The 23,373-nt window shown below is 42.7% G+C and overlaps 1 protein-coding gene across 1 annotated transcript in view; it reads right to left on the bottom strand.

Moving 5' to 3' along the window:
* The window catches only part of LOC308308457 (neural cell adhesion molecule 2-like), a gene marked incomplete at both ends in the record, with an annotated part of 67,237 nt that extends 48,673 nt beyond the window's left edge, over nucleotides 1-18,564 (bottom strand). Inside the window, 6 exons of the mRNA XM_080753872.1 lie at nucleotides 1,741-1,910; nucleotides 7,079-7,196; nucleotides 10,364-10,501; nucleotides 13,232-13,375; nucleotides 14,374-14,580; nucleotides 18,483-18,564. Of these exons, the coding sequence (XP_080609998.1) occupies nucleotides 1,741-1,910; nucleotides 7,079-7,196; nucleotides 10,364-10,501; nucleotides 13,232-13,375; nucleotides 14,374-14,580; nucleotides 18,483-18,564 (859 nt within the window). The remainder of the gene's footprint in view (nucleotides 1-1,740; nucleotides 1,911-7,078; nucleotides 7,197-10,363; nucleotides 10,502-13,231; nucleotides 13,376-14,373; nucleotides 14,581-18,482) is intronic.
* Nucleotides 18,565-23,373: the final 4,809 nt, after the last annotated feature.

The raw sequence follows: 23,373 nt of genomic DNA, 5'->3' as shown, positions 1-23,373 counted from the left end.
TAGTAGTTACTTTGAAGATATAAACACTTTAGCCCTATGTTATACCTAGGCTACAGTGTTTGAAAATAGCCGATCTACAAGCACTCAACGATGCGACGCGTTGGTAGCTTGTAGATCTGCTATTTTCAAACATGTTGTACTTTTACTTTTGGTACTTTAAGTACATTTTGATACCAATATTTTTGTACTTTTATTTAAGTGCATTTTTAATTCTGGACTTTTACTTGTAACAGAATATTTATATATTATATATATTTATATATTTATTGATACTTTTACTTAAGTACAAAATGTTTGTACTTTATCCACCACTGAATATTAGTCTTCCCAATTGTCAGGCTCACCCGACTTATGAGCCAGAGTCAGACAGAGACAGATCATAACTGACTTGCAGAAAGGTTGTTATTTTGAGAGGCGAAAGGGTCTTCCTTCGTGGAATTTGCATGTTCTCCCTGTGTCCCCTAGGGTAGGTACCCTCACAAAAAATGTGCAGTAATCCTCCTGGTCTCTATACTGCCTATCCCTGGTCAGATTGAGGGGAAGGAACTGGTTGGAATAACCTGTAAAGTACAATACTGTTCATGAGTAATGTTATTTTGATTTTGATTGATTGATTGAAGACTTTATTAGAAATTTGCATAGAAAAAGGTACAGTTTCATGACGGTACAGTTCACTGGTACAAGGTCAACTAAAAGGAGATCCTAGGAAAGCACTTGGCTTATTTACACAGGAAACCATTGAAGCATCTCATATAACATTGAATGACAGACGGATAGAACACAGTACTATGCAGTAGATATAGTAAAAAAAAAAAGTACATGAAAATAAAATAAACAGTGCAAAAAAAATATATACAGTAGTATTAAGTAGTACAAAGTAGTACTTTACACCACTGGAGATGGAGAGAGAGAAAGAAAGAAAGAGAGAGTGAGAATAATAATTGATGCAGGCCCTCTGTGTACCCCGCTCATCATATTAAAGTTATAAGTCAAGGTGACAGCACTGAACACGGTATGATGTTAATTCAATACCATTCTGAACCTGTTAACCCTGCTGAGAGAGAGAGAGAGAGAGAGAGAGAGAGAGAGAGAGAGAGAGAGAGAGAGAGAGAGAGAGAGAGAGAGCGAGCGAGCGAGCTATCCACTAGTCAAAACAGACACCTCCACTAGCTTATTCCATTAAATTCCCTGTGCTGTCAGGGACAATAAAACAAACTTATTATAGGCTAACTGTATTACACTGCACCACCACCGCCCCTCCCTCCACTTTTACCTTCATTTAAATGTGTATTTTGAACAACAAGCGCTCCTCGTGTTGACGTGTGAAGCATGAATCTTGAATTGCCAGTTCATGGTGATAGAAGAGAGTTATCAGAAGAAATGTGCGATGAAAATAGCTTGCAGCTTCATGAAAATGTACATGAAAGAAATGCCTGCAACTATTGATTCTTTTTTTTATAAAATGATTAATCGAAAAAAAAAAAAACAGCTTTTTGTTTGTTTTATTTTCATGTAAACCGGTTTTCACTTAAACGTTTTTCTGTAAACTTTTATGTCATCTAAAGTAAACCTGCTTTCATTTAACTCTTCTGTAATCCCAAAAGTACATTGAGTTCAATAGATGTTTTTTGTAACCGTTTCTGTAACCCTGCTTCATCTGTCTCTCTAAGGTAAGGGGTCCTTAACCCAAAAAACATTAGTTTAGACTAGTATAATGCGGCCTATGGAGGCTTTACGTACCAAACACTTTGAGGAGCAGCTCTCGTTCCTGGGACCCGGCCTTGTTGGTGGCCCTGCAGGAGTAGATCCCTCCGTCGTCCTGTCTGATGTTGTGGATGGTTAACATGCTCCGCCCACCCTCCAGGCTGCTGAAGGCATACTGCTCCGACGGCTGCAGCTTCTGCCCTCTCCTGGCAACGGGAGAAAGACATATGAAGTGAGGACAACATACCTGCGTAAAGAGGATGTGGTGAGCAGCAGGTATCGGCCATATTCATACGGTGGCCATTTTGCTAGTTAATGAAATGCCAACCCGGTTTTTCAATACAAAATGCCAACAAGGCCACGGTGTGAATATGATCTATACTGTATGTGCTGGCAGGATATCAAACCAGGATTGTAGCCGTTCTACAGTCTATATCTCACACTAGGTCTATATCTCAGACCTATGTCTGACTACGTGCCATCACGTACACTGAGATCCGCTAACAAAGTACTCCTGGACACTACAGCAGGTCAATTTAATACCAAAGGACGTATGGCCGTTTTAAATCTCTCCTCAAAACCCATTTTTACAGACTAGCTTTTAATCCCAAAATTCCTGTAACTTTTATGTATTTGAATTCTACCATTATGCAAGCTATGTATTTATTTCTATTCATTGTTTTCTGAATTGTTTTTAACCTTATAACCTTTTGTGTGTATGTTTTGTTCTTTGTCCTTTTGCTGTTCTGTGTCCCTTTGTAAAGCACTTTGTAACCTAGTTTTGAAAGGTGCTATAGAAATTAGGGATGTGAAAATCGACTCGAAAATCGGCTCATGCTCACCGCGACTCAAAAAGTATGGGTCGAAAAATCGAAAAATATATATATTTTTTATTTTTCTAAAGTTTTTCCCCAAAAAATGTTTTAATTGCTTGTTCAAAAACGTTATAAGAGTTAATGTTTTCCAAATGTGAGAGGACCGGTGTGTGTGTGTCTGTGTTGGAGACGAGTGAATGTCTGTGTTGTGTATGCATGCATCGCAGATTCGCATGCATACAGCGCTAGTCAGGTCTGCGGACTACTGTTTGAGAAACACTGCTGGACTGGTCTGATGCACGCGTCATAGCAGTGCGCGCTGACTTGCCTGACTAGATCAACTCTATGGACTGGATGCGTTATGTTTACCTCCTGCCTCTGCATGCATGCTTGACACGAAAGCTCGCTTGTTAATGGCAGCGTCGCCACCGTGTGCGATGATCACAAAATACACTACTCGTCGTTAATGCGACACACCCGTGGATGCGTTCGGGGACGGAGAGCGAGGCAAACCAAAGCTGCACATTTGATACACTAGCCTGGGGTGCCAGCCAGAGCGCTCCCACTACGTTCCATGGACTTTGTCACTCCGCTTCTAGTCTCTAGAGAACAGACTCCATGCTAACGCAAGGAAGAGCATTATTTATTATAATTATTATTAGGGCTTTGATGCAAGTTCTGATGGGTGCAGCTGCACAAGTTGTGTTGCTTAAAGTAATGCACCGTTGTGCTCTCCTCTCAGCTGCTGCTTAGCGGGGGAAAAAAGTGAAAAAAGTCGATCGACGCGTCAATTTTCGGCCTCGACGCGTCGTTTCACAAATAATGTGTCGATTAACATCCCTAATAAAAATAAAGGTTTATTATTATTATTATTATTACAGTCAGCGTTATGACAACTAAGAATACTAAACATTATTTATGGAGTGCTTTTCGACACAGGGTTGAAAAGTGCTTTACAATAGCAAGATACAATGCAGTGATATGGGAAAGACTGTAAAAGAGGCATTAAATTCTACCGGCTGCAATAATAAGTTGTTCTGTAGAACGCATCAAACATACAGTGAAGTTCAAACATATTTACACTGAGAACCATTTTCCATGTAATGTCAGAGGTGGCAGCAGCTGAGCGATTACAGAGACAGCGGCAGGTCACAGGTTTGTCTCAGATCTGCTCAGTCTATGTGTCGATGTGTCCTTGAGCAAGACACCTAAACCCTAGCTGCAAATCTTTGACTATATATATTTTTAAGCAAGAAATGTAACTCATATGTTTGCTTCTAGGGTCCCCGACACAACATATTATGAGATGGGAGTTCACTGCCAAAGTCATCTCATTTTGGGGGTCCATGACATGACAAGGTTTGAGTACTCTTAACAATTCAGGCAATCCAATCCAGTGCGATTTACAATAAGCAAGGACAGCACATGGTAATACACCAATACATCAAAATGAATACATCAAATGCATAGTAATCCAAAAAACTTAAGAACCAAGAACCAAGAACCTATTCAATAGATTTTAAAAACCAATCAAAACATCAATAATATGTACATCGAAGTGATAGGATGTCAAGTAAAAAAATACAGACCAGACAGAGATAAAATGATTTCTTTTTTTTTCTCAATAGTACAGAATGTCCATAATGTAAAATTGTTTTCTAATTGTCTAATGTTCTTTTCACCTGACAGGGGTAGTTTCCTCGGTTGGACGTAACGCATAGAAGGAACACGTTATTCCAACCAGTTCCTTTCCCTCCATCAGGCGCCCCGGCTGGCCAGGGGGAGGCATTATAGAGACCAGGATTACTGCATGTTTTTGTGAGGGACTCAACACAGAAAGGCCCTTTCCCCCGGGGCGCCCACTGGCCTACTGGTCCAGGCGCATACCACATACCGTAGGCATTGCCATATAGGCATTGATGCCTGACGGTGTCGCCGGTTCGATTCCCGATCCGGACGACCTTTGCCGCATGTCACTCCCCGTCTCTCCCCCTATTTCCTGTCAGTCTACTGTCCTATAAAGGCATAAAAACAAATCTTAAAAAAGGCCCTTTCCCAACTCCACCTAGGGTGTGGGCACTGATAACTCAAAGGAGAGAACACACCCACATCGTCCCCAGCGGGAATCGAACCCACAACCTTCTAGCTGTGAGTGACTACCGACTGCGACTGATACTTTAAAAAATATATATAGTTAACAAATCATGATTTTCTTCTGACCAACTCTAACGTGGCTTAGACCCCTGCAGAAAAGAACACTTTAAATAGATTGGTTTTGATTGATTGATTGAAGAATTTATTAGAAGTTTGCAATAGAAAAAAGTACAGTTTCATGACAGTACAAATCACTGGTACAAGGTCAACTAAAAGGAGATCCTAGAAAGCCGAGGCTTATTTCCACAGGAACCACACTTTAAGTATTTAAGTACATTGAAAGACAGACGGATAGAACATAGTATCTAGGATAATATCAGTTTCAAAAGCATAAAATTGGAACAAACTCAATGAGTATTGAAAACGGTGCCGCGTTTCTTTCTCTCTCCACTACACTCCAGCACAAGGTCAGTAAGGTTGTTTTCAGCAGACAGATGCGCGTCATAAAATAAAACTGAATCGGTGGTCGCTTCTAAATGTTCTCTGTGAAAATGGAAATGTGCTGCTTGAAAAAGCAACATGCGGCACCAGCACTAAATACATTGGGGAAACACTTCACACTCACACACTATACACACATGCAGATGTATGCGCTACACACGTGCAAAAGTACACACTACACACACGCAGGGGCATCACAAGGGGTTGGAAAGTGGGACTGAGTTACTGGGGCCCAAGGTGGAGGGGCCCTAATAACTTTATCTATTGAAAAATAGCACATATACAAGCTCACAGCGCGGCACCGAGTGCCGCGATGCGAGCTTGTAGATCTGCTATCAAACATATAATTTTCCAAATGTCTGTCTGTCTGTCTGTCTGTCTGTCTGTCTGAGTGAGCGTCTGTCACAGCGTTTCTCCTCAGTGGCTGGAGCAATTGATCTGAAATCGCATCACCATTAGCATATGAACACACCTGACATAACTGTGAAGCCCGTTTGTCACTTTCACAAATCATATGCTGTATATTAGCATTTTTATGGTGTATCTATATCTATTCTGCATCTAGCTTGAGGCATATCTATTCTGCATCTAGCATGAGGCAACATGTTTAACCATCTCTGTGTGTGTGTGTGTGTGTGTGTGTGTGTGTGTGTGTGTGTGTGTGTGTGTGTGTGTGTGTGTGTGTGTGTGTGTAGGCGGGTGGGCAGGCGGGTGGGCGGGGAGGGGGGTCGTTCGTCTTGCCCTGTTACAGATTTTGTCCAAAAATCATGCAGATCGGTACACAGTATCTCTGTAGCCATTAAACGAAACGGGTATTTCTTACATAGATGCTCCTACATATTATCATGCAAGCACCAGTTAAAGTTACTTTCCATCCCTCATATACTGTGTGCACAGTGCACATCCCATAACCCACACACTGCACATCATTTCGGAGCTCATATCTTTGAACGGGTAAGGGCTATTTTTGAAAAGTTGTGAAAATGTGTGAAAATCTTTGAATATATGTATTTTTTAAGCGAACATTTCTAACTCAAATTTTGCTTCTGGGGGTCCCTGGAACTAAACATTTTGAGATTGGGGTCCGTGGCCAAATACATATCATCTTGGGGGTCCTTGACATAGGTTTCTTGCACACATTTTCACGATTTTTCCAAAAATAGCAGATCTACAAGCTTGTATATCTGCTTTTTTCAATAGTTAACATTCATGGGGGGCCCGCAGTGAATCCTTGTACCCAGGGCCCAGAATTTGGTGTGACGCCCCTGCACACACGCACGCACGCACACACAGAGATAATTGAAGGTGGTTTGGTGGAGAGTGCAAAGCCAGGCAATTATACGTCTGTTGAGCCGGGGAGAAAATGAAACCAGGTGTCATTCCACTGAGTGAAAGTGAATTCTATTTCCTCCTTTCCTCCTCACCACATTACACCATCGTCTCTATTCTGGGCATACAATGATAGGAGAGTGTTCGGCGAAGATGTACAAGGTCACAATGCAATGCTTTTCTTCCTTTTTATACTTTCGTTATTTGAGTATGTTTTTTTTACGCTAGATGGCGATCTTCGCTAACCTATGAGTCACCATTTGTCTCCCAGACTTTTGCCCGAGTAGGAGATTTGAAAAATCTCATACTGCATTCCTTACTTATGTTCTCTTGGCGAAACCAAGGTCATTACACTCCCAATAACTATGGAACGGATTATCGTGACGGCACAACTTTTCTTCTCTCGATTCTCCGAGACTCTAGTGCGTGTTTTAAAGTGATCGGTGCGTGGATCGTTGTGAAGAATAATTATGATTCTTCAAAGGTTCATGATTTTTCCAAAAAATAGCAGATCTACAAGCTCATAGCGCGGCACTCGGTGCCGTGCTATGAGCTTGTATATCTGCTATTTTTGAATAGCTAAAGAATGAAATAATGGTTAAAATGGTTAGGTCTCAGAGGGTTCAACATTGTACCTGTGCCAGGTGACCTGGGGTTCGGGGGATCCAGAGATGATGCAGGTGAAGGTGACCGACTCCTGGTAGTCAGCGGTGGCGTTGAAGGACGGCAGGAACACTGACACGACCGGAGGCACTGGTGGAAGAGAAACACAGCATGTTTTTTTTTCTTTCTCACAGAGCATCTTTACACTACAACGCAATGTCAGTTATGTTCCCTATCAAAAAAAGGACCCTTAATTATTTGTAGGCAATCGTGCTGTGATACACAAGTGACGTGGGATCCATCCAGTGTTGATTTTGTCAACTAAAACTATGATGAAAAAAGTTTGTCGACTGCGTTTTTTTCAATGACGAAAACTAAATAAAAACTAAGCTGTGGTGACTAAAACTAAGACTAAATATATTGACAATTTCGTCAACAAAATAAAAACTAGACTAAAACGTTAGGGAGGGACTAGTGGAGAAGAGAGTCATTTTATGTTTAAAATACAAGCTCACAACGCATCGCAGCACGACACGTTGTGAGCTTGTAGATCTGCTATGTTCAGCACGCAACCAAGTGTAAAATCAGTCATTATGATGCCATCAAGGCCTGCCAAAATACAATTCTACAGTTGACTAAATCAACAGTGGATTTAGTTGACTAAAATCTTATGATATTTAGTCGACTAAAATTAGACTAAAACTAATACTGTTCGGGTGACTAAATTATTACTAAAACTAAAATACATTTTATTCAAAAGACTATGACTAAAACTAAATCAAAATTTGCTGTCAAAAACAACACGGATCCATCACAATCTCCTCGTTGCCTGATTTTATGCCTGATTTTACATGGTTGCATGCTGAAAATAAGACATTTCTCGTCATAGTTTTAGTAGACAAAATTAACACTGAATTAAGTGGTTAAAGTTATTTTGGTGACATATTACATTTTGCTGGGGAGTCCGACATCTCATTACGACTACGTGACTACGCGTGCGGTTAGGGTTAACGTTAGGGTTAGGGATAGGGTAAGCAACGGGGCGAGTCGGACCAACGCAACGTCGGAGTGATGCGCTGTCCCCTGAAGGACCCCCGGGGGTGCCCGGAGCCCGAACCCGACTTTGCGAGAACCGTGCCCTGTACTCGGTCCCGCCAAGGAGCTGAACTGAAGTTTCTACGGATCCTTCTGTCTCTTCAGGGCAGGTTCACAGCTGAGCCTGAGGGATCAACACAACCAGAGACACCCCAATAACCCTCCCGAGGTAACATGGAGTGCACTGAACATGCAGAGATCTCCCAGGAGGGTTCCTCACTTCCTTTACATCCCTTAGTTATTTTTTTCCTTTTTTTGCGTTATTTGGATGGTAGAGACAGGAAACTGAAATGAATTCACACTCTCTAACAATGTGGCAAGTGGGAATTGGATTTGGGTGGATGGATATTTATTTATGTATATATTTTAATGTATTTCTTAAATGTATTTCTATTTTGTGTATGTATTATGGAGCACTCCCAACCTAAGTTTTTCACAGTGCATGTACTTGTACATCCTTGTGGCAATAAACATCTTGTACCAAGGATACCGATGACGGCTCTGTTCCATTTAGACTAGCACAGTGGTTCTCTAACCTTTTAATTTCAAGGACCCCCATAACTCTGACAAAGACCAAATGGACCCGTAAGCGGGAATTTGGAACCCCCACAGACAGTGTCCTGAGAAAACTGCATCGTCAGGGGTGACGGTATTTGTCAAGAATACAGCCCAAATAGGTAATCTCTTCCTTGCTAGAGATTACTTTGTCATCAACTTTGACCTTGAAATCGTTTACATTTGTCTCACTCAGAGAATGTCTGGTCCCAAAAAGAATGGATTCTGATTTACCAAGGTGATGTAGAGACAGTTTGTTGTCAGTAAGCCAAGTACGAATTTTGGTGACTTCTGAGCTGAGGGCTTCCACAACATGCAATTTGTCCTCTCCCCAGATCAGGAGTGCTGAACAGGAACAGTTTGCAGTTACAGGCAGCATTCATGTCATTAATGTAAAGGAGGAACAGTAGCGGCCCTAGAATGCTTCCTTGAGGAACGCCGCAGTTCAACGGGAGGGACGAGGACATGGTTCCGTTGATGTCAACCATTTGTTCTCTTCCCTCCAGGTAGGATTTCATCCAGTCTACTGATGTGTTATCAAAACCAATTGCCCTTCCTTACTTCCTGTGAAGGGAAGTAAGGAAGGGGCCCAATTTCTTTCCAATGTGGCTGCTGCACATAGAGCCTATTGGGTCAGAACCGGCCGTGCTGGTTGAACCACCAGGCGTCACCCCTGACGATGCAGTTTGCTCAGGACAATCAGGTCCATCTGCGTAAAATGTGGTGACTCGGTGCCGTGGCCAGAGTAATCGGTTGTGCCTCATTGGGCGAGCTTATTGGATCCTCCACAGAACTGAAGCAAGCAGCTGTGCTAAATTGAATGCAATTCATATTTCATTTCGGGGTATAAGGTAGTGCTGCTATTACATTATTAAGTGGGAGTGAATTACACAGGCCGAGTCAATATTGCGGCCACTCGTGCGTATCGTGCGGTGCTTATGGCTTTAGCGGGATCGCATTTCAATCACTCTGCCGGTTTCAGGTGACTCACTTACTGCTGCAAATGAGGACAAATGGTGAAATGAAAATGACACCCTTCGATTTTCTTTTAGGCCACACAGAGCCTATGGCTTTCACTAATTGAAAACCTCAATCCCAGGAAAGAGAGAGAGAGAGAGAGAGAGAGAGAGAGAGAGAGAAAGAGAGAGAGAGAGAGAGTGAGAGAGAGAGAGAGAGAGAGAGTGAGAGAGAGAGACCTAAAGATCAGATTTGAGAAATAAATGGAATTTGTGTGCAGACAAAAAAAGACATCATTATATATTCATTATGTGCAATGAATACACACACGCGCACACACAGACACACGCACGCACGCACGCACGCACACACGCACGCACGCACGCACGCAGGCGTGCGTTAAATAAAATGGTAATAACTAGAATAATTGCTAAGAAGATAATTGATAGTTGCAACACTATTCTGTATTGTATAGATAGATATAGACAGATAGCTTTATTGTCATTCAACATAATACTGTACATGAAATGTACAAAACTTCGTTCCGGTGGCTTACTAAAGAACTGCTCAAGCTGCTAAAATACTATACTAAAAGCCCACTAATAAAATAAATAAAAATCACAGTCTGTCATGAAGAGACAACACTAATGCACAAGAGGATTCTTATATTCTCTAGGGAGAGCTTCTCTAATGGGTTCTGTGCTGCTCACCATTGACAACCACATTGATGTCCACAAAGCCGATCTCGCCGCGTGCCTCGACGCTGGCCTCGCAGCGGTACACGCCCTCATCCGCCTTGGTCACCTGATCGATCTGAAGGTTGTTATTAGGCAGGACCTGGTACCTGCCTACAGAGAGAGAGAGAGAGAGAGAGAGAGAGAGAGAGAGAGAGAGAGAGAGAGAGAGAGAGAGAGAGAGAGAGAGAGAGAGAGAATAGTCATGCCAATCTTTTTGTACAGCACATTTGATACACATAAAGGTATGCAACAATAAAACGTGTATTCACCTTATTCCTGGCCCTCTCCAGGGAGGCTGGCTGCCCTTGCCTTTCAACATCTTTTCACTTCCTCCCAAGTAAGGAAGTGAACAGGGAATCGTGTGTTAACAGATCTTGCCAAAGAAACAAGCAGCCAGGTCTATGAAAATAAGCCCAATAGAAGCAACTAGGCTCAGTTTTACTACTTTTACATTTGAAAATAGCAGATCAGCAAGCTCACAAAGGAGAAGTGAAAGTACTGTATAAGAAATTGGAAATACTCCAGTAAAGTAAAAGTTTATCAAAATTGTACATAAGTACAACACTTGATTAAATGTACTTCCCACCACTGTACAGTAACACACGCACACACACACGCACACACACACACACACACACACACACACACACACACACACACACACACACACAGATAGTCTGCCGCCTTGTAAAAGACCCCCAGCAACATGGGAAAGGAACATAATTAATCTCCTCCAAGACAACATGGTTTCCGTTCAACTTATACGCTGAGCTGAGCCTTCTATTCATAGACTTCACTGTTCTTTTGTGAAGCCGGACAAAAGCGGGGAAACAACATTTCCTCTACTAGGTGTTTTTTTTTTCTTTTCATTTTTCTTTTGGCACGCTGGTGCATCTTTTCAATGAGTCAGTGAATTGGGATTTCAGTGCCACACAAGCGTTTAGCATTTCACATTTTCAAAATTGTTTTTCAAGGACATTTCAAAATGCCATCTGTTAAAGCCTCCAGTAGTTGGTATTTTTTTATTTTTTCAGGTGTTATAGTGCTTGAAGTGATATTTTTTGGTTGAAACATAGTGTTTTTGTTAAATAGTTCTATATTGTGATAGTAATCATTGCTATAGAGTGTTTGTTCAGTAACTGCATTAGAACTGTATTCTGTCTTACGGGCTGTTCTTCTGTGATATCTCTGTCCTAGTAGAACCACTGAATTGAATGGTACAATGTCCAGGGGTCATCGTCAAAAATGTCCATCATCTTGTTTGATTGATTGATTTAAGACTTTATTAGAAGTTTGCATAGGAAAAGGTACAGTTTCATGACGGTGTGTTAAAATTATATTTTTGCCACGGACATACTCTATAAATGCACAGACAATAATATTATCAGAAACACATAAAGAGCTAGCTCTAATATAACGTGCCTTACAACGCCAAGGTGCAGTAACTACGAAAGAAAAAAATCACTGATAAATGGGAAACACTGGGTAAAAGTGTTTCAGCTGGTCAGCCAAATGAGTTATCGGCATATAAGTGATCCTGTATTACACTAATTGTTTGTTGAGGTACTGTAATTATTTACACCCCAACACAAAGACTAATTTGACCTTTGGTAATTGGGATACAGAAATAAGTCGGTGTGTCCAAAAACTTAGTTACTGCACTTTGGCTTAGGGACCTTCGGGGTTCCTTGAAGGTGGTCTGTAACTCTGAGAGTTATGGGAGTCCTTTAAAAGTCTAAGAAGTCACCGTGGTTCCCTCCTCCGCGTCATCAGTGTCCACACCCTAGGTGGGGTTGGCAAAAGGTCCTTTCTGTGTGGAGTTTGCATGTTCTCCCCGTGTCTCCTAGGGTAGATACCCTCACAAAAACATGCAGTAATCCTCTATAAAAAGCCTCCCCCTGGCCAGCCGGGGCGCCTGATGGAGGGGAATGGAACTGGTTGGAATAACGTGTTCCTTCCACGCGCTACGTCCAACCGGGGAAGCTCCCCCTGTCAGGTGATAAGAAGCGGCCTGCTGACTCCTCATGCATTGAAGGAAGCATGAGCTCAGTTCGGGGCCCTCCCCAGGTTGGCAGAGGGAGAGTAGAGCCCAGGATCACAGCTTAGGCAATTGGCACCGGGTGAAAAAATGGGTTACAAAAATCGTGGGATAAAATTTAAATTAAAAAAAAAAAAAAAGTCTAAGAAGTCTGTACCAGTGGACTCCTAATGTGCCCTAGTAAATCAGTGTCATACATATTCTGAAGAGAACATGCATGGAGACTGACATTCATTCAGTAATTGGATCTTATGATCAAAATAAGAACATTATAATGTTAACTAGAAATACTGTTCCTACGAAACAGTGTGGGCTTGCATGGAACACCATGTATGGGCACAAAGATCTACCCTTTGGCTGCACCTCATTGGCTAAGGCCCTGCCATGTTGATTTATTCATCTCAAATCTGAAAAAACCCCATCTTAGAGTCTTTAGAGATCATGGATCCTCACCCAATCACTCTTTGTGGAGACTTTAATGAAAATCTATAGTCCAGGACACCGCGTCCAGCACAATGTTTATGAATCCAGAGGATATGTACAGGTAATCACAGGCAACCACTGAAAAGAACTTGACTGATACACTGCCTTTGTACTGTCGAGGAGGACCTGACTAAATTGACATAATAGGTTATGTCATTTTTGAGGAGAACTTGATAGATAAATAATGAAGATAACATAGTGTTGTCGCTTTCAGCGAGCCCACAACTAAATCTAACATTTACCAAGGACACGGACAAGTGTTTGCCACGGATACATATGTCCGCGTACGGACGTGTTGATGACCACTGATAATGTCTTACTGGGCTGTTCCTCGGTGATGTCTCTGCCCTGGTAGAACCAGGCCACGGCGGGCACCGGCGAGCTGATGACGTCACACACCACCTCCGCCGTGTCGCCATGGCGGAACTCCTGCGGTGACCTCACCTCCCGGAACGCCAGTTTTTCTGTGACACCACACACGTGAACACACACACACACACACACACACACACACACACACACACACACACACACACACACACACACACACACACACACACACACACACACACACACACACACACACACACACACACACACACACACACACACGAGCAGTGGTGGAAACAGTACTCGCATTCATTACTTAAGTATCAATACTGCAATGTAAAAATACCTCTGCTACAAGTAATAGTCCGGTATTAAAAATGTACTTGAGTAAAAGTTGAAAAGTATCAGTATCAACATTTACTTAAAAGTACTCATTATGCAGATTGTCCCATTTCACAGGTTTTCTATCTAACGTATGAAAGGAATAAAGTAAAAAGCTTGTAGATTGGCTATTTTCAAATAGCCAAGTTTAAATAGGGTTGAAGTGGTTAATGTATAGTATGTTTAGTAATAATAATCAAAATCTGCAGAGTAAATAGCAGCTCAAGTTTAGTACAAGTAAAAGTACAGAAAAACTGTAGTAAAAAAAGAAAAAAGAAAAAAACAGTCAAAGTACCTACTGTACGAATTGTATTTGAGTACTGTACTTGAGTAAATGTACTTAGTTACTCACTAACTTACACAACTGGCAATGAGGGTATTGTAAATATGAACGAACAATAAAGCATGCAGTGCTGGACCAACACATTCTCACTGTGTGTGTGTGTGTGCGTGCGCGTGTGCGTGTGTGTGTGTGTGTGTGTGTGTGTGTGTGCGTGCGCGTGTGTGATTTTCATGTTTTAGCATGTGTGTACAAGTGTGTGCCTGCGTGCGATCAGTGTGTCGATCGATCGGTGTGCAGGTGTTTACATAAGCGTATAAGTGAGCGTACAGGTGCGTGTACGCGCATGTGCGTGCGTGCATGTCTGTGTGTGTCTGTGTGTCTGTGTGTGGGCGTGCATGCGTGCGTGCGTGCGTGCGTGCGTGCGTGCGTGCGTGCGTGCGTGCGTGCGTGCGTGCATGTGTGACTCACGATAGATCTCCAGCACCACGGTGGCCTCCTGGCTCTGACCGCTGGCGTCCGTTGCCTGGCAACGGTAGATGCCGGCGTCCTCCACCACGGCGTTGTAGATGATGAGACGCGAGCGCGACGTCTCGGCGTGCAGCGCGACACGCTTCGACGCCACCATGCGCTCCCCCTGAGGGTTGAACCACTCCACACTCACCGGCTCACCCAGCGCTGAGGGACGGAGAGAGAGAGAGAAGGTTTTGATTGAAGACTTTATTAGAAGTTTGCATAGTAAAAGGTTCAGTTTCATGACGGTACAGTTCACTGGTACAAGGTCTACTAAAAGGAGATCCTAGAAAAGACTAAGCTTTAAAACTAGAAAAGAAAATTTCGAAGAAATTTTAAGTGTGCCTGCAGCTCGCCAAGTGTGTATCATTAGCTTTAACATTAGCCACCCACCCACCGACTTTGAGACCAGTAACGTGTTGGGAATTGGAGACATGGCTGTTTAAAGCCCAGCCAATAGGAAGGCAGAGGGGGCGGGGCTTAAGCAATTACAGATGATTTCTATTGGCCATGCAAGAACACACAGCGAGTTTTGAGACAGTACCATGCTGCAAACTGGAGATAGAGCTGTTTAAAGCTCAGCCAATAGGAAGATAGGGGCGGGGCTTAAGAGGGGACAAGGCTTAAGTAATAAGTCCCTATTGGCCGTTTAAGTCCAGACACCAAGTTTCAAGACGGTACCATGCTGTGAACTGGAGTAATGGCTGTTTAAAGCCCAGCCAATAGGAATACAGAGGGGGCGGGGCTTAATCAATTACAGCTTATCCCTATTGGCCGGAAAACACCAAAGTTGTGTGTGCATTTTAAAGTTTAAATGACGTTGCTAGGCAAAAGTATGGCAGAGTTATGTGGTGCCAAAGTTTCTGTTTTTTTTTTTTTCGAGTCCCCCATTCAAAGTCAATGGGGGTTTTTGCGCCTAGTTTTTTACGAATTACGTTGCCATGGTAACGCGGATCGGAAAGAAAAGTAATAGCACACCATTCCCGGCCGAGCCGCACATTTTGATGTATATATTGCGGGGGTGGCGTAAATCGTGCGGCAGTTATTACGTGCCGATATTTCCCCCATTCTAAGTCAATGGCGTATTTGGGCATCGTTTTTTGCGAATTACGTCGCAATGGTAACGCGGATCGGAAAGAAAAGTAATAGCACCTCATTCCCGACCGAGACGCACGTTTTGATGTATATATTGCGGCGGTGGCGTGAATTGTGCGGCAGTTATTACGTGCCGAAATTTGTGGCACTGTCATTATTATTATTAAGTGTGCCTGCCATGCAACGCAATGGCAAAACACTTATTGTAATCCGCCATACTTAAGTAAGTAAGTAAGTTCCTTGCAAATTTCGGCACGTAATAACTGCCGCACAATTTACGCCACCGCCGCAATATATACATCAAAACGTGCGGCTCGGCCGGGAATGGTGTGCTATTACTTTTCTTTCCGATCCGCGTTACCATTGCGACGTAATTCGCAAAAAACGACGCCCAAAAACCCCATTGACTTAGAATGGGGGAAATTTCGGCACGTAATAACTGCCGCACAATTTACGCCACCCCCGCAATATATACATCAAAATGTGCGGCTCGGCCGGGAATGGTGTGCTATTACTTTTCTTTCCGATCCGTGTTACCATGGTGACGTAATTCGCTAAAAACTACGCCCAAAAACCCCATTGACTTTGAATGGGGGACTCTGAAAAAAAAAACAGAAACTTTGGCGCCACATAACTCTGCCATACTTTTGCCTAGCAATGTCATTTAAAATGTAAAATGCTCAATAGGGATGAGCTGTAATTGATTAAGCCCCGCCCCCTCTGTATTCCTATTGGCTGGGCTTTAAACAGCCAATACTCCAGTTCACAGCATTGTACTGACTTGAAACTTGGTGTCTGGACTTAAACGGCCAATAGGGACGTATTACTTAAGCCCCGCCCCTATTAAGCCCCACCCCTATCTTCCTATTGGCTGAGCTTTAAACGGCTATATCTCCAGTTTGCAGCATGGTACCGTCTCGAAACTTGCTGTGTGTACTTAGATGGCCAATAGGAATGAGCTGTAATTGTTTAAGCCCCCTCTGTCTTCCAAATGGCTGGGCTTTAAACAGCCATAACTCCACTTCCCAACACATTACTGGTCTCAAACTCAGTGGGTGGTCCCACAGTCCCAACCGCTACACAAGGTTGCACACAAATAGCGAGCTGCAGGCACACTTAAAATTTCTTCGAAATTTTCTTTTCTAGTTATTATTATTATTAAGTATGGCGGATTACAATAAGTGTTTTGCCATTGCATTGCATGGCAGGCACACTTAATAAAATAAAAGGAAAGAACAACAAAAAAAGAAAACAGTAAGTCTAAACAAACAGTAAGTATTATACAAAGAAGGGGCAGGGGAGGGTAGGGATGGGCTAGGTTTGTTTTTTTACCAGTTGCGAACGGCTGCTGCCTGTAAGTGGTTTTTCAGGGTTTCAGGGTTTCAGGTGCCTACTAGAAAGCAAGAACGCTCGACCCAAAAAAACTCTGCCTGACCCTCAACTTATCCCTAAACTACGAAAAATACTCAGATGTTTTACTTGAGTAAAAGTACCAATACTGCAATGTAGAAATACTCTAATAAAAGTAAAAGTCTGGAATTTAAAATGTACTTGAGTAAAAGTACAAAAGTATTGGCATCAAAATGTACTTAAATTACCAAAAGTAAACGTGCAAATTGTTTTGAAAATAGCAGATCTACAAGCTCACAACGCATAGCATTGCGACGCGTTGTGAGCTTGTAGAGCGGCTATTTTCAAATAGCCACGGTATAAAATAGGGCTAAAGTGGATTAATGTATGTTTTATAAAATCATTTATATCAGCAAAGTAACTAATAACTAAAGTGTTCAAATAAATGTAGTGGAGTAAAGGTACACTATTTGGATCCCAGATATAGTGGAGTAGAAGTATTGGAAATTGGAAACAAAGTAAAGTACAAATACCTCAAAAGTGTACTTAAGTACAGTACTTGAGTAAATGTACTTAGTTACTTTACTGTACTGTACACCACTGAACTTAACCTCAGTAAAACTATGCCCAACCCTAAACTAATGCCTAACCTTAACCTCAGTAAAACTATGCCTACCTACTGTAACTGTGTAACCCTAAATGTATTCTATATTATCCTTAGTAAAATGAATACAAGAACAGTTGTTGAATTCCAGACTTTTACATGTAAGGGTGCCCTCAGACCAAAATATGGTCGGCAGTGGATAAACTCTTCTGGTGCGCGGCTGGGTAAAAACGCAGAGAGCGCATTCCGTCCCAAAGCCAGTGACGCGCCTGTCACTCACTTCCCGCACCGCCCTCCCTCCCTGTAGCCTGTAGTAGACTAGCGTAGCGATCCTTTTTCTGCAGAGGTACGTTAGCCAGGTTACGTTGCGACTTGCGAGGTTATCATTTTAATAGGCTTTATTATCATCATCTTTTACTTGCCAACTCTATAATGGACAGGCGAAGGGTACTCGCCCTTGTTTTATTGGAAGGGGAGATGCGACAAGCTAAAAAGAGAAGAGTTTGGGTGCATGAGACTCAGAGGGTGGAAACCAGAGGGTGGAAACCAGAATCTGCGTGGAGAATTTCTTTGCTCCAGCATAAACGCAAGGTCTGCGCGGAGTGCACATATCCTCCACTGACATGAAACCGCCCCCTTCTCATTGAAATGCATTGGCGGAACGCGGATTCCACTCTCATAGGTATTTGGGCCTGAGAGCACCCTAACAGAGTATTTCTACATTGCAGTATTGATATTTTTACTCAACTTTTACCCACTGCTTGCCAGTTTGTAAGTTGTAGTCTGTGTTGTGTATCTTGTGAAGTTTATCGCAGTATCCTTATGGTATCATGCTTATCCTTATTATCCTTATGTTTTTTATACCTAGTTTTTATACCTGCTGTTCCTGTTCTTTTCCCTAGTGCTCATCCTGGTGTTTCATAATTTCCTGTGGTTCGCCATGTTCCACAGTCTTCACCTTGAAAAATCTGTTCGGAAACCACTCTTCCGTGCTCGTGCGTGCACACACGTATCTTACCTGTGCAGGTGAAGAACTTTGACTCTCCGACGCTCAGCTCCACTTTGTTCAGGGATATGGACACCTGGAGGACAGCTGTCATGATGAGAGGGAGAGAGAGAGAGAGAGAGAGATAGAGAGAGAGAGAGAGAGAGAGAGAAAAAATGTTACCACAGGAAACATGTCGTTTTTTTTATTGGTCACTGGAAAGAGACAGGGAGTGAAAAGATTTTCGGGCTCAGAAGTCAAACCTGTGACTCGCTGCAGGCTGCATTAGAGCCTATGGTATGCGCCTTAACTAATAGACTAGGCCTTAACTAATAGACTAGGCCATCGGCGCCCCAGAAAATATATATTTTCATAACTTCTCGTTGATATTATTAGTGTGGTAAATTCAATGTAGTCACACCTGAAATGTCACATCCTGTATGAGAAGAATGCAACTTGTTTTATTTCTTAATGCATTCTGGGACTCGTATCTCATGTCAGATAGACAACAACAGCGTTTTCGGAGGTTCCTAATCTTCCTATCATCAGATTTATGTGATAGGAACTTTTTTTTTACACTAGCCATAGCATCTTTATTCTGAGGGGAACATTAGCCGAAAATAGCAGATCTACAAGCTTCGACAACGCCTCGAACAGAATATAAGTGTTCCGAAACATTAACATGAGTCCAACACCAGCTATGAAATCTATGAAAAAGTTGAATCTGCGACGCAATTTTATACAACATGTAGTGGTGGTGGTCCCTGCTTCATCTCTCTCTCAACCAGGGCGTCCTTGACTTGAAAAGAAGGTTGAAGGCCCCATATTTAGTCACAAAGCTCTTGTTTACTTTTCATTGGTTCACTAATTATGAAACCCAAAGACACACTAAACCACTTTCCATTCTTATAGTTTCTAATTTGGAAGACAGAGATACAGTAAAAGGTTTCTGCCCGACACAGCACTGATATTAATCATCTTCTACACATTTTACTTCAACACTTACATACACAACATACACGTACATGCGCATGCACGCACGCACTGCACCGCGCGCGTGCACACACACACACACACACACACACACACACACACACACACACACACACACACACACACACACACACACACACACACACACACACACACACACACACACACACACACACACACACACACACACACACACACACACACACACACACACACACGCAAGATAAAAGGCTGGTCGGGACAAAGATCCTTGGCGCACCATTTGAAAGACATCCATTCTGCTAAATGAGCCACACTTTTAGTTGAAGGAGACAAAATCAGACGCAAGCGATGACAAACGCTGCGAGAGCGCAGCCTGCCAGATAGTCAAGCAGCAATCAAAGCTACATTTGTCTCGGCCACTTCCATTTGGGGACGCTGTGAGGGACAAAGGAACGAGTCTCCTATACTGGCTTCAAAAAGGTTCAAGTGGACTCCGCTGTTAAGAGTGACATTGCTTTGTTCAGGAAAGACAGAGAGACTTTATTCACACAACCTGCTTCCACAATTTATGATTTGCATAAAGGGAGAGAGAGACGGACAGACAGAGGCAGGCAGCAGGGACGTTGGGCTGGCCATTGGGAAAAGCGGGACAACTCCCGAACGTCCGGTTCATTCCCGGCCGGTCCAGGCCGGCCATTAGGAAAAAAATAAAAATAAAATGTTGGCCTTCATTCCATTTTGGGGGCTGGGCGGCCAACAAAGTAAATCGTCACTGTCGGACAGAAACCTCGTATCTCCAAGTTTCAAATGTATAAACTTTTTCGCAAAGCAAAGCCCTGCTTCATCATACAAGGCCGTTGCACAAAAGTAGTGAAAACAGCAGATCTATAAGCACACAACGCCTCACACTTTAAAATGATAAATACAAAACAAACGGTTTTGGACATACAAGGTATCCACCCGACAACGACGAAATATAACTCATGTACAATAATTGGCCCACTGGCTTGTCACTTGAGATCTCTCTCTATAGCGTGCAATGAGGGCCTCTCCAACTCTTTTTACCGGGCTGAATCAGGGGCCCAGCATGTCCCTGGCAGGCAGGCAGACAGAGTGAAGCAGGAGTGAAGAGAGATAGATCATAAACACAGGGGGAGAGACCGTTTTATGCCTGCTCAAGCTTAAAAGTTTTCTTTTTACAAAATTTAAGGCAATCAAATTAGGCTATAAATCAAAGCACTGGCAGACAACTCAAGCCTATTAGCAGTTTTACTTCAGACTTAACAATCCTAAGGAAGGTTGCCATCCATAACATTCCAAAACACACCAACACAGTTGTTGCATCACATTAATTTTACTAATCACCGCCTTCCATGGAGATAGGAAAAGAAAAACAAACAAATCTACATCTCCACAGCAGGAGTGATGAGTGACAATTCCAGGACAACAGACAGTTCCTCACAACTAATAGCCTAATTTAGCCAGTGCATGATTATCAACCAAAATACAACAGACCTGCAATGTATTTATTCATATCACTCCCCATTAGCAGAGCTGCAGGTGGCGATTGTGGCCCACATGAAACTTCCACGAAAACCATTGTCCTGTTGTGTTGCAAGTTGCAACTAGGTTTTGTTTAGGTTTCAAAATATGTTTTATAACTGATGCAATGTAACTATTGTTCATGTATGTGATATAATACTGCAACACAACCAAAAATAAAGAGTAAAAAATACATTCAAATCAGTGCATGTCCTTCTATTCATTTTGGCTCCCTGAAGCAACCTCTCTCCCAGAACGGCATCAAAACAAATGCATTGCCTGCTGGTTTATGGTGTAATTAACCAAACAGGACTGAACAATTACCCCTGGCAGAAAGGTCGTCAAACAGCAGAGGTTTGATGATGTGTGGGGAGTTTATTTGGACTGAGGTGGACTGATTTAGAGTCTAAATTGTAGACATATTGATGAGTTTGTGTGCACGTGTGTGCATTTGTAAATGTTGCCTAACTGCATCTATTAAGTTTGTCCTTGTATAGTGTGGACATGAATAAACTGTTAAAATGTTTGTGTTTTTTCTCTGTTCTTTCATGCATGAGACTGAGATTCTAAAAAAGACAAAGGGTGTAATTTTCATTTCACCATTTGTCCTCATTTGCAGCGTAAGTGAGTCACCTACAACTGTGTTTCTCTTCTCAGCTGCTTGGCTAACATTCCAATATTTTAAAACGTTGCACAAAATCGTAACTTGCTTACATATTCAACCCAGCATTCTTATTTTGGGCATGACTTTATCTTGTAAAAAAGAAATAGACAAAAATATAAAATTATTTATTTTTCCCAAAAAAAGTTGTAAAAGTAAAAAAGCTAATCTAAAAGTGTAATTCACGTGTGTGTGTGTGTGTGTGTGTGTGTGTGTGTGTGGGGGGGGGGGGGGGGGGGGACTCGGGAGCAGTCTAGTTTGTGTAGGAAAGATTCGAGTGACTGTGAAAGAACTTTCTCCCAAGGTAAGATTAAGACATCATACTTTGTATAAACCCTATTATATTATTAAGCCTAAATGGTTCTGCCACCGTGTAGAACTGAAAAACCCATATTTTTCGCTAAAGTCTGAGGGGTACCACGTAGAGCCAGGTCTTTGATCTTGAACCCCCTCCCAAAAATCTGTACGACGGGCCTGGTCCGTGCGTGTAACTATGGCAAAATGTAACAAGGGCTGTGGGCTCAGAGGGGAAGAAGGTTGAGAACCACTGCATTAAACCATGTCCAATTGTCCTGACGTACGCTCTCAGCCCAGGTGTATACGGTACGTCTGAGAAACAAAGCTCCATCTCTCTCTCCTCTCCTTCCCTCACAGCTCTGACTGCATTCCTCCTGGCAGTGGCCTTATCAGTTCTGCCTCTGTTCTTAAGCCTCTTGTCTTGAGCTGCTCTGTGGAGGTGGTGCTCTTCTCTCTGTATGTGTGAAAGCCTGCAGCTTCTGCAACAGAAGGGGCTTGAAATCGCGATACGGAATCCCTGCTGCAATTTACAATCCAGCTGAGGCTTCAAATAGTTCCATAAAAGACAGGGGGGCTGAGGTCCAAAATAATGGACTTCTAAACTACAGTAGGTATTCTAGTGTTTAAGTCATATTTGGTCCCTGAATGCAATAGAATTCAATATTCATTTCACCCAACATCACTACTGACAATTTCCGGTTGATATTATATGATATAGTACTTTATTGTCAGTTCACACTGACATTTGTCTTACGACACAGCAGCCATTTATTCGAAACATATATACAAACATCTGTAACACATCAAGGCATACATACATTTGTAATACATCAAGGCATACATGACACACTGAGTCGCGGTGCAGCCCCTGTACCAGGGCACCGACAACATAACTGCAGCATGACTAACCCCAGCTTTCCTATAGTTTGAATTTTCCCAAAAAAATAACTGATCTACAAGCTCACAACACGGCATGTTGCGAGTCGCAACTTGCGACGCGTTGTGAGCTTGTAGATCGGCTGTTTTTGGCAGATCTGGTGTAGAGGGAAAATGCAGCGGAGCGAGTACAGAGCCGACCCCATTCAACTAAGCATTAGTTTACTAAGTTTAAACGGTATAAGTGTTTAAAAAAATAATAATCTGAGGTCGTTAGTCGGGGGTTCGAATCGATTCCGGCATTGTCGAGCGTCTACGTCCTTGTTCGGGGGAGGGAACCAGGACGGGGAGGGTGATAATTAGCACTGGAAGAAATCCTGCGGGCCGGTGGGGCGGCACCTGTCAGCTGGGAGTGCAGGACAAAGACCCTACTACATCCCCCGGTGGGGGCTCCTCACTGGCAGGTGAGTCGGTAGGATACAACAGCAGTGACAACACAAAAATGTGTGTGGGGAGGAATCAATTGGCATAGCGACTAAATTGGGGAGAAAAGGGGGATGAAAAAAAACATAA

This window comes from Nannobrachium achirus (genome assembly GCF_963921795.1).
Source record: "Nannobrachium achirus genome assembly, chromosome: 23".
Lineage (NCBI taxonomy): Eukaryota > Metazoa > Chordata > Actinopteri > Myctophiformes > Myctophidae > Nannobrachium > Nannobrachium achirus.
This window is presented reverse-complemented; position numbering and strand designations above follow the sequence as displayed.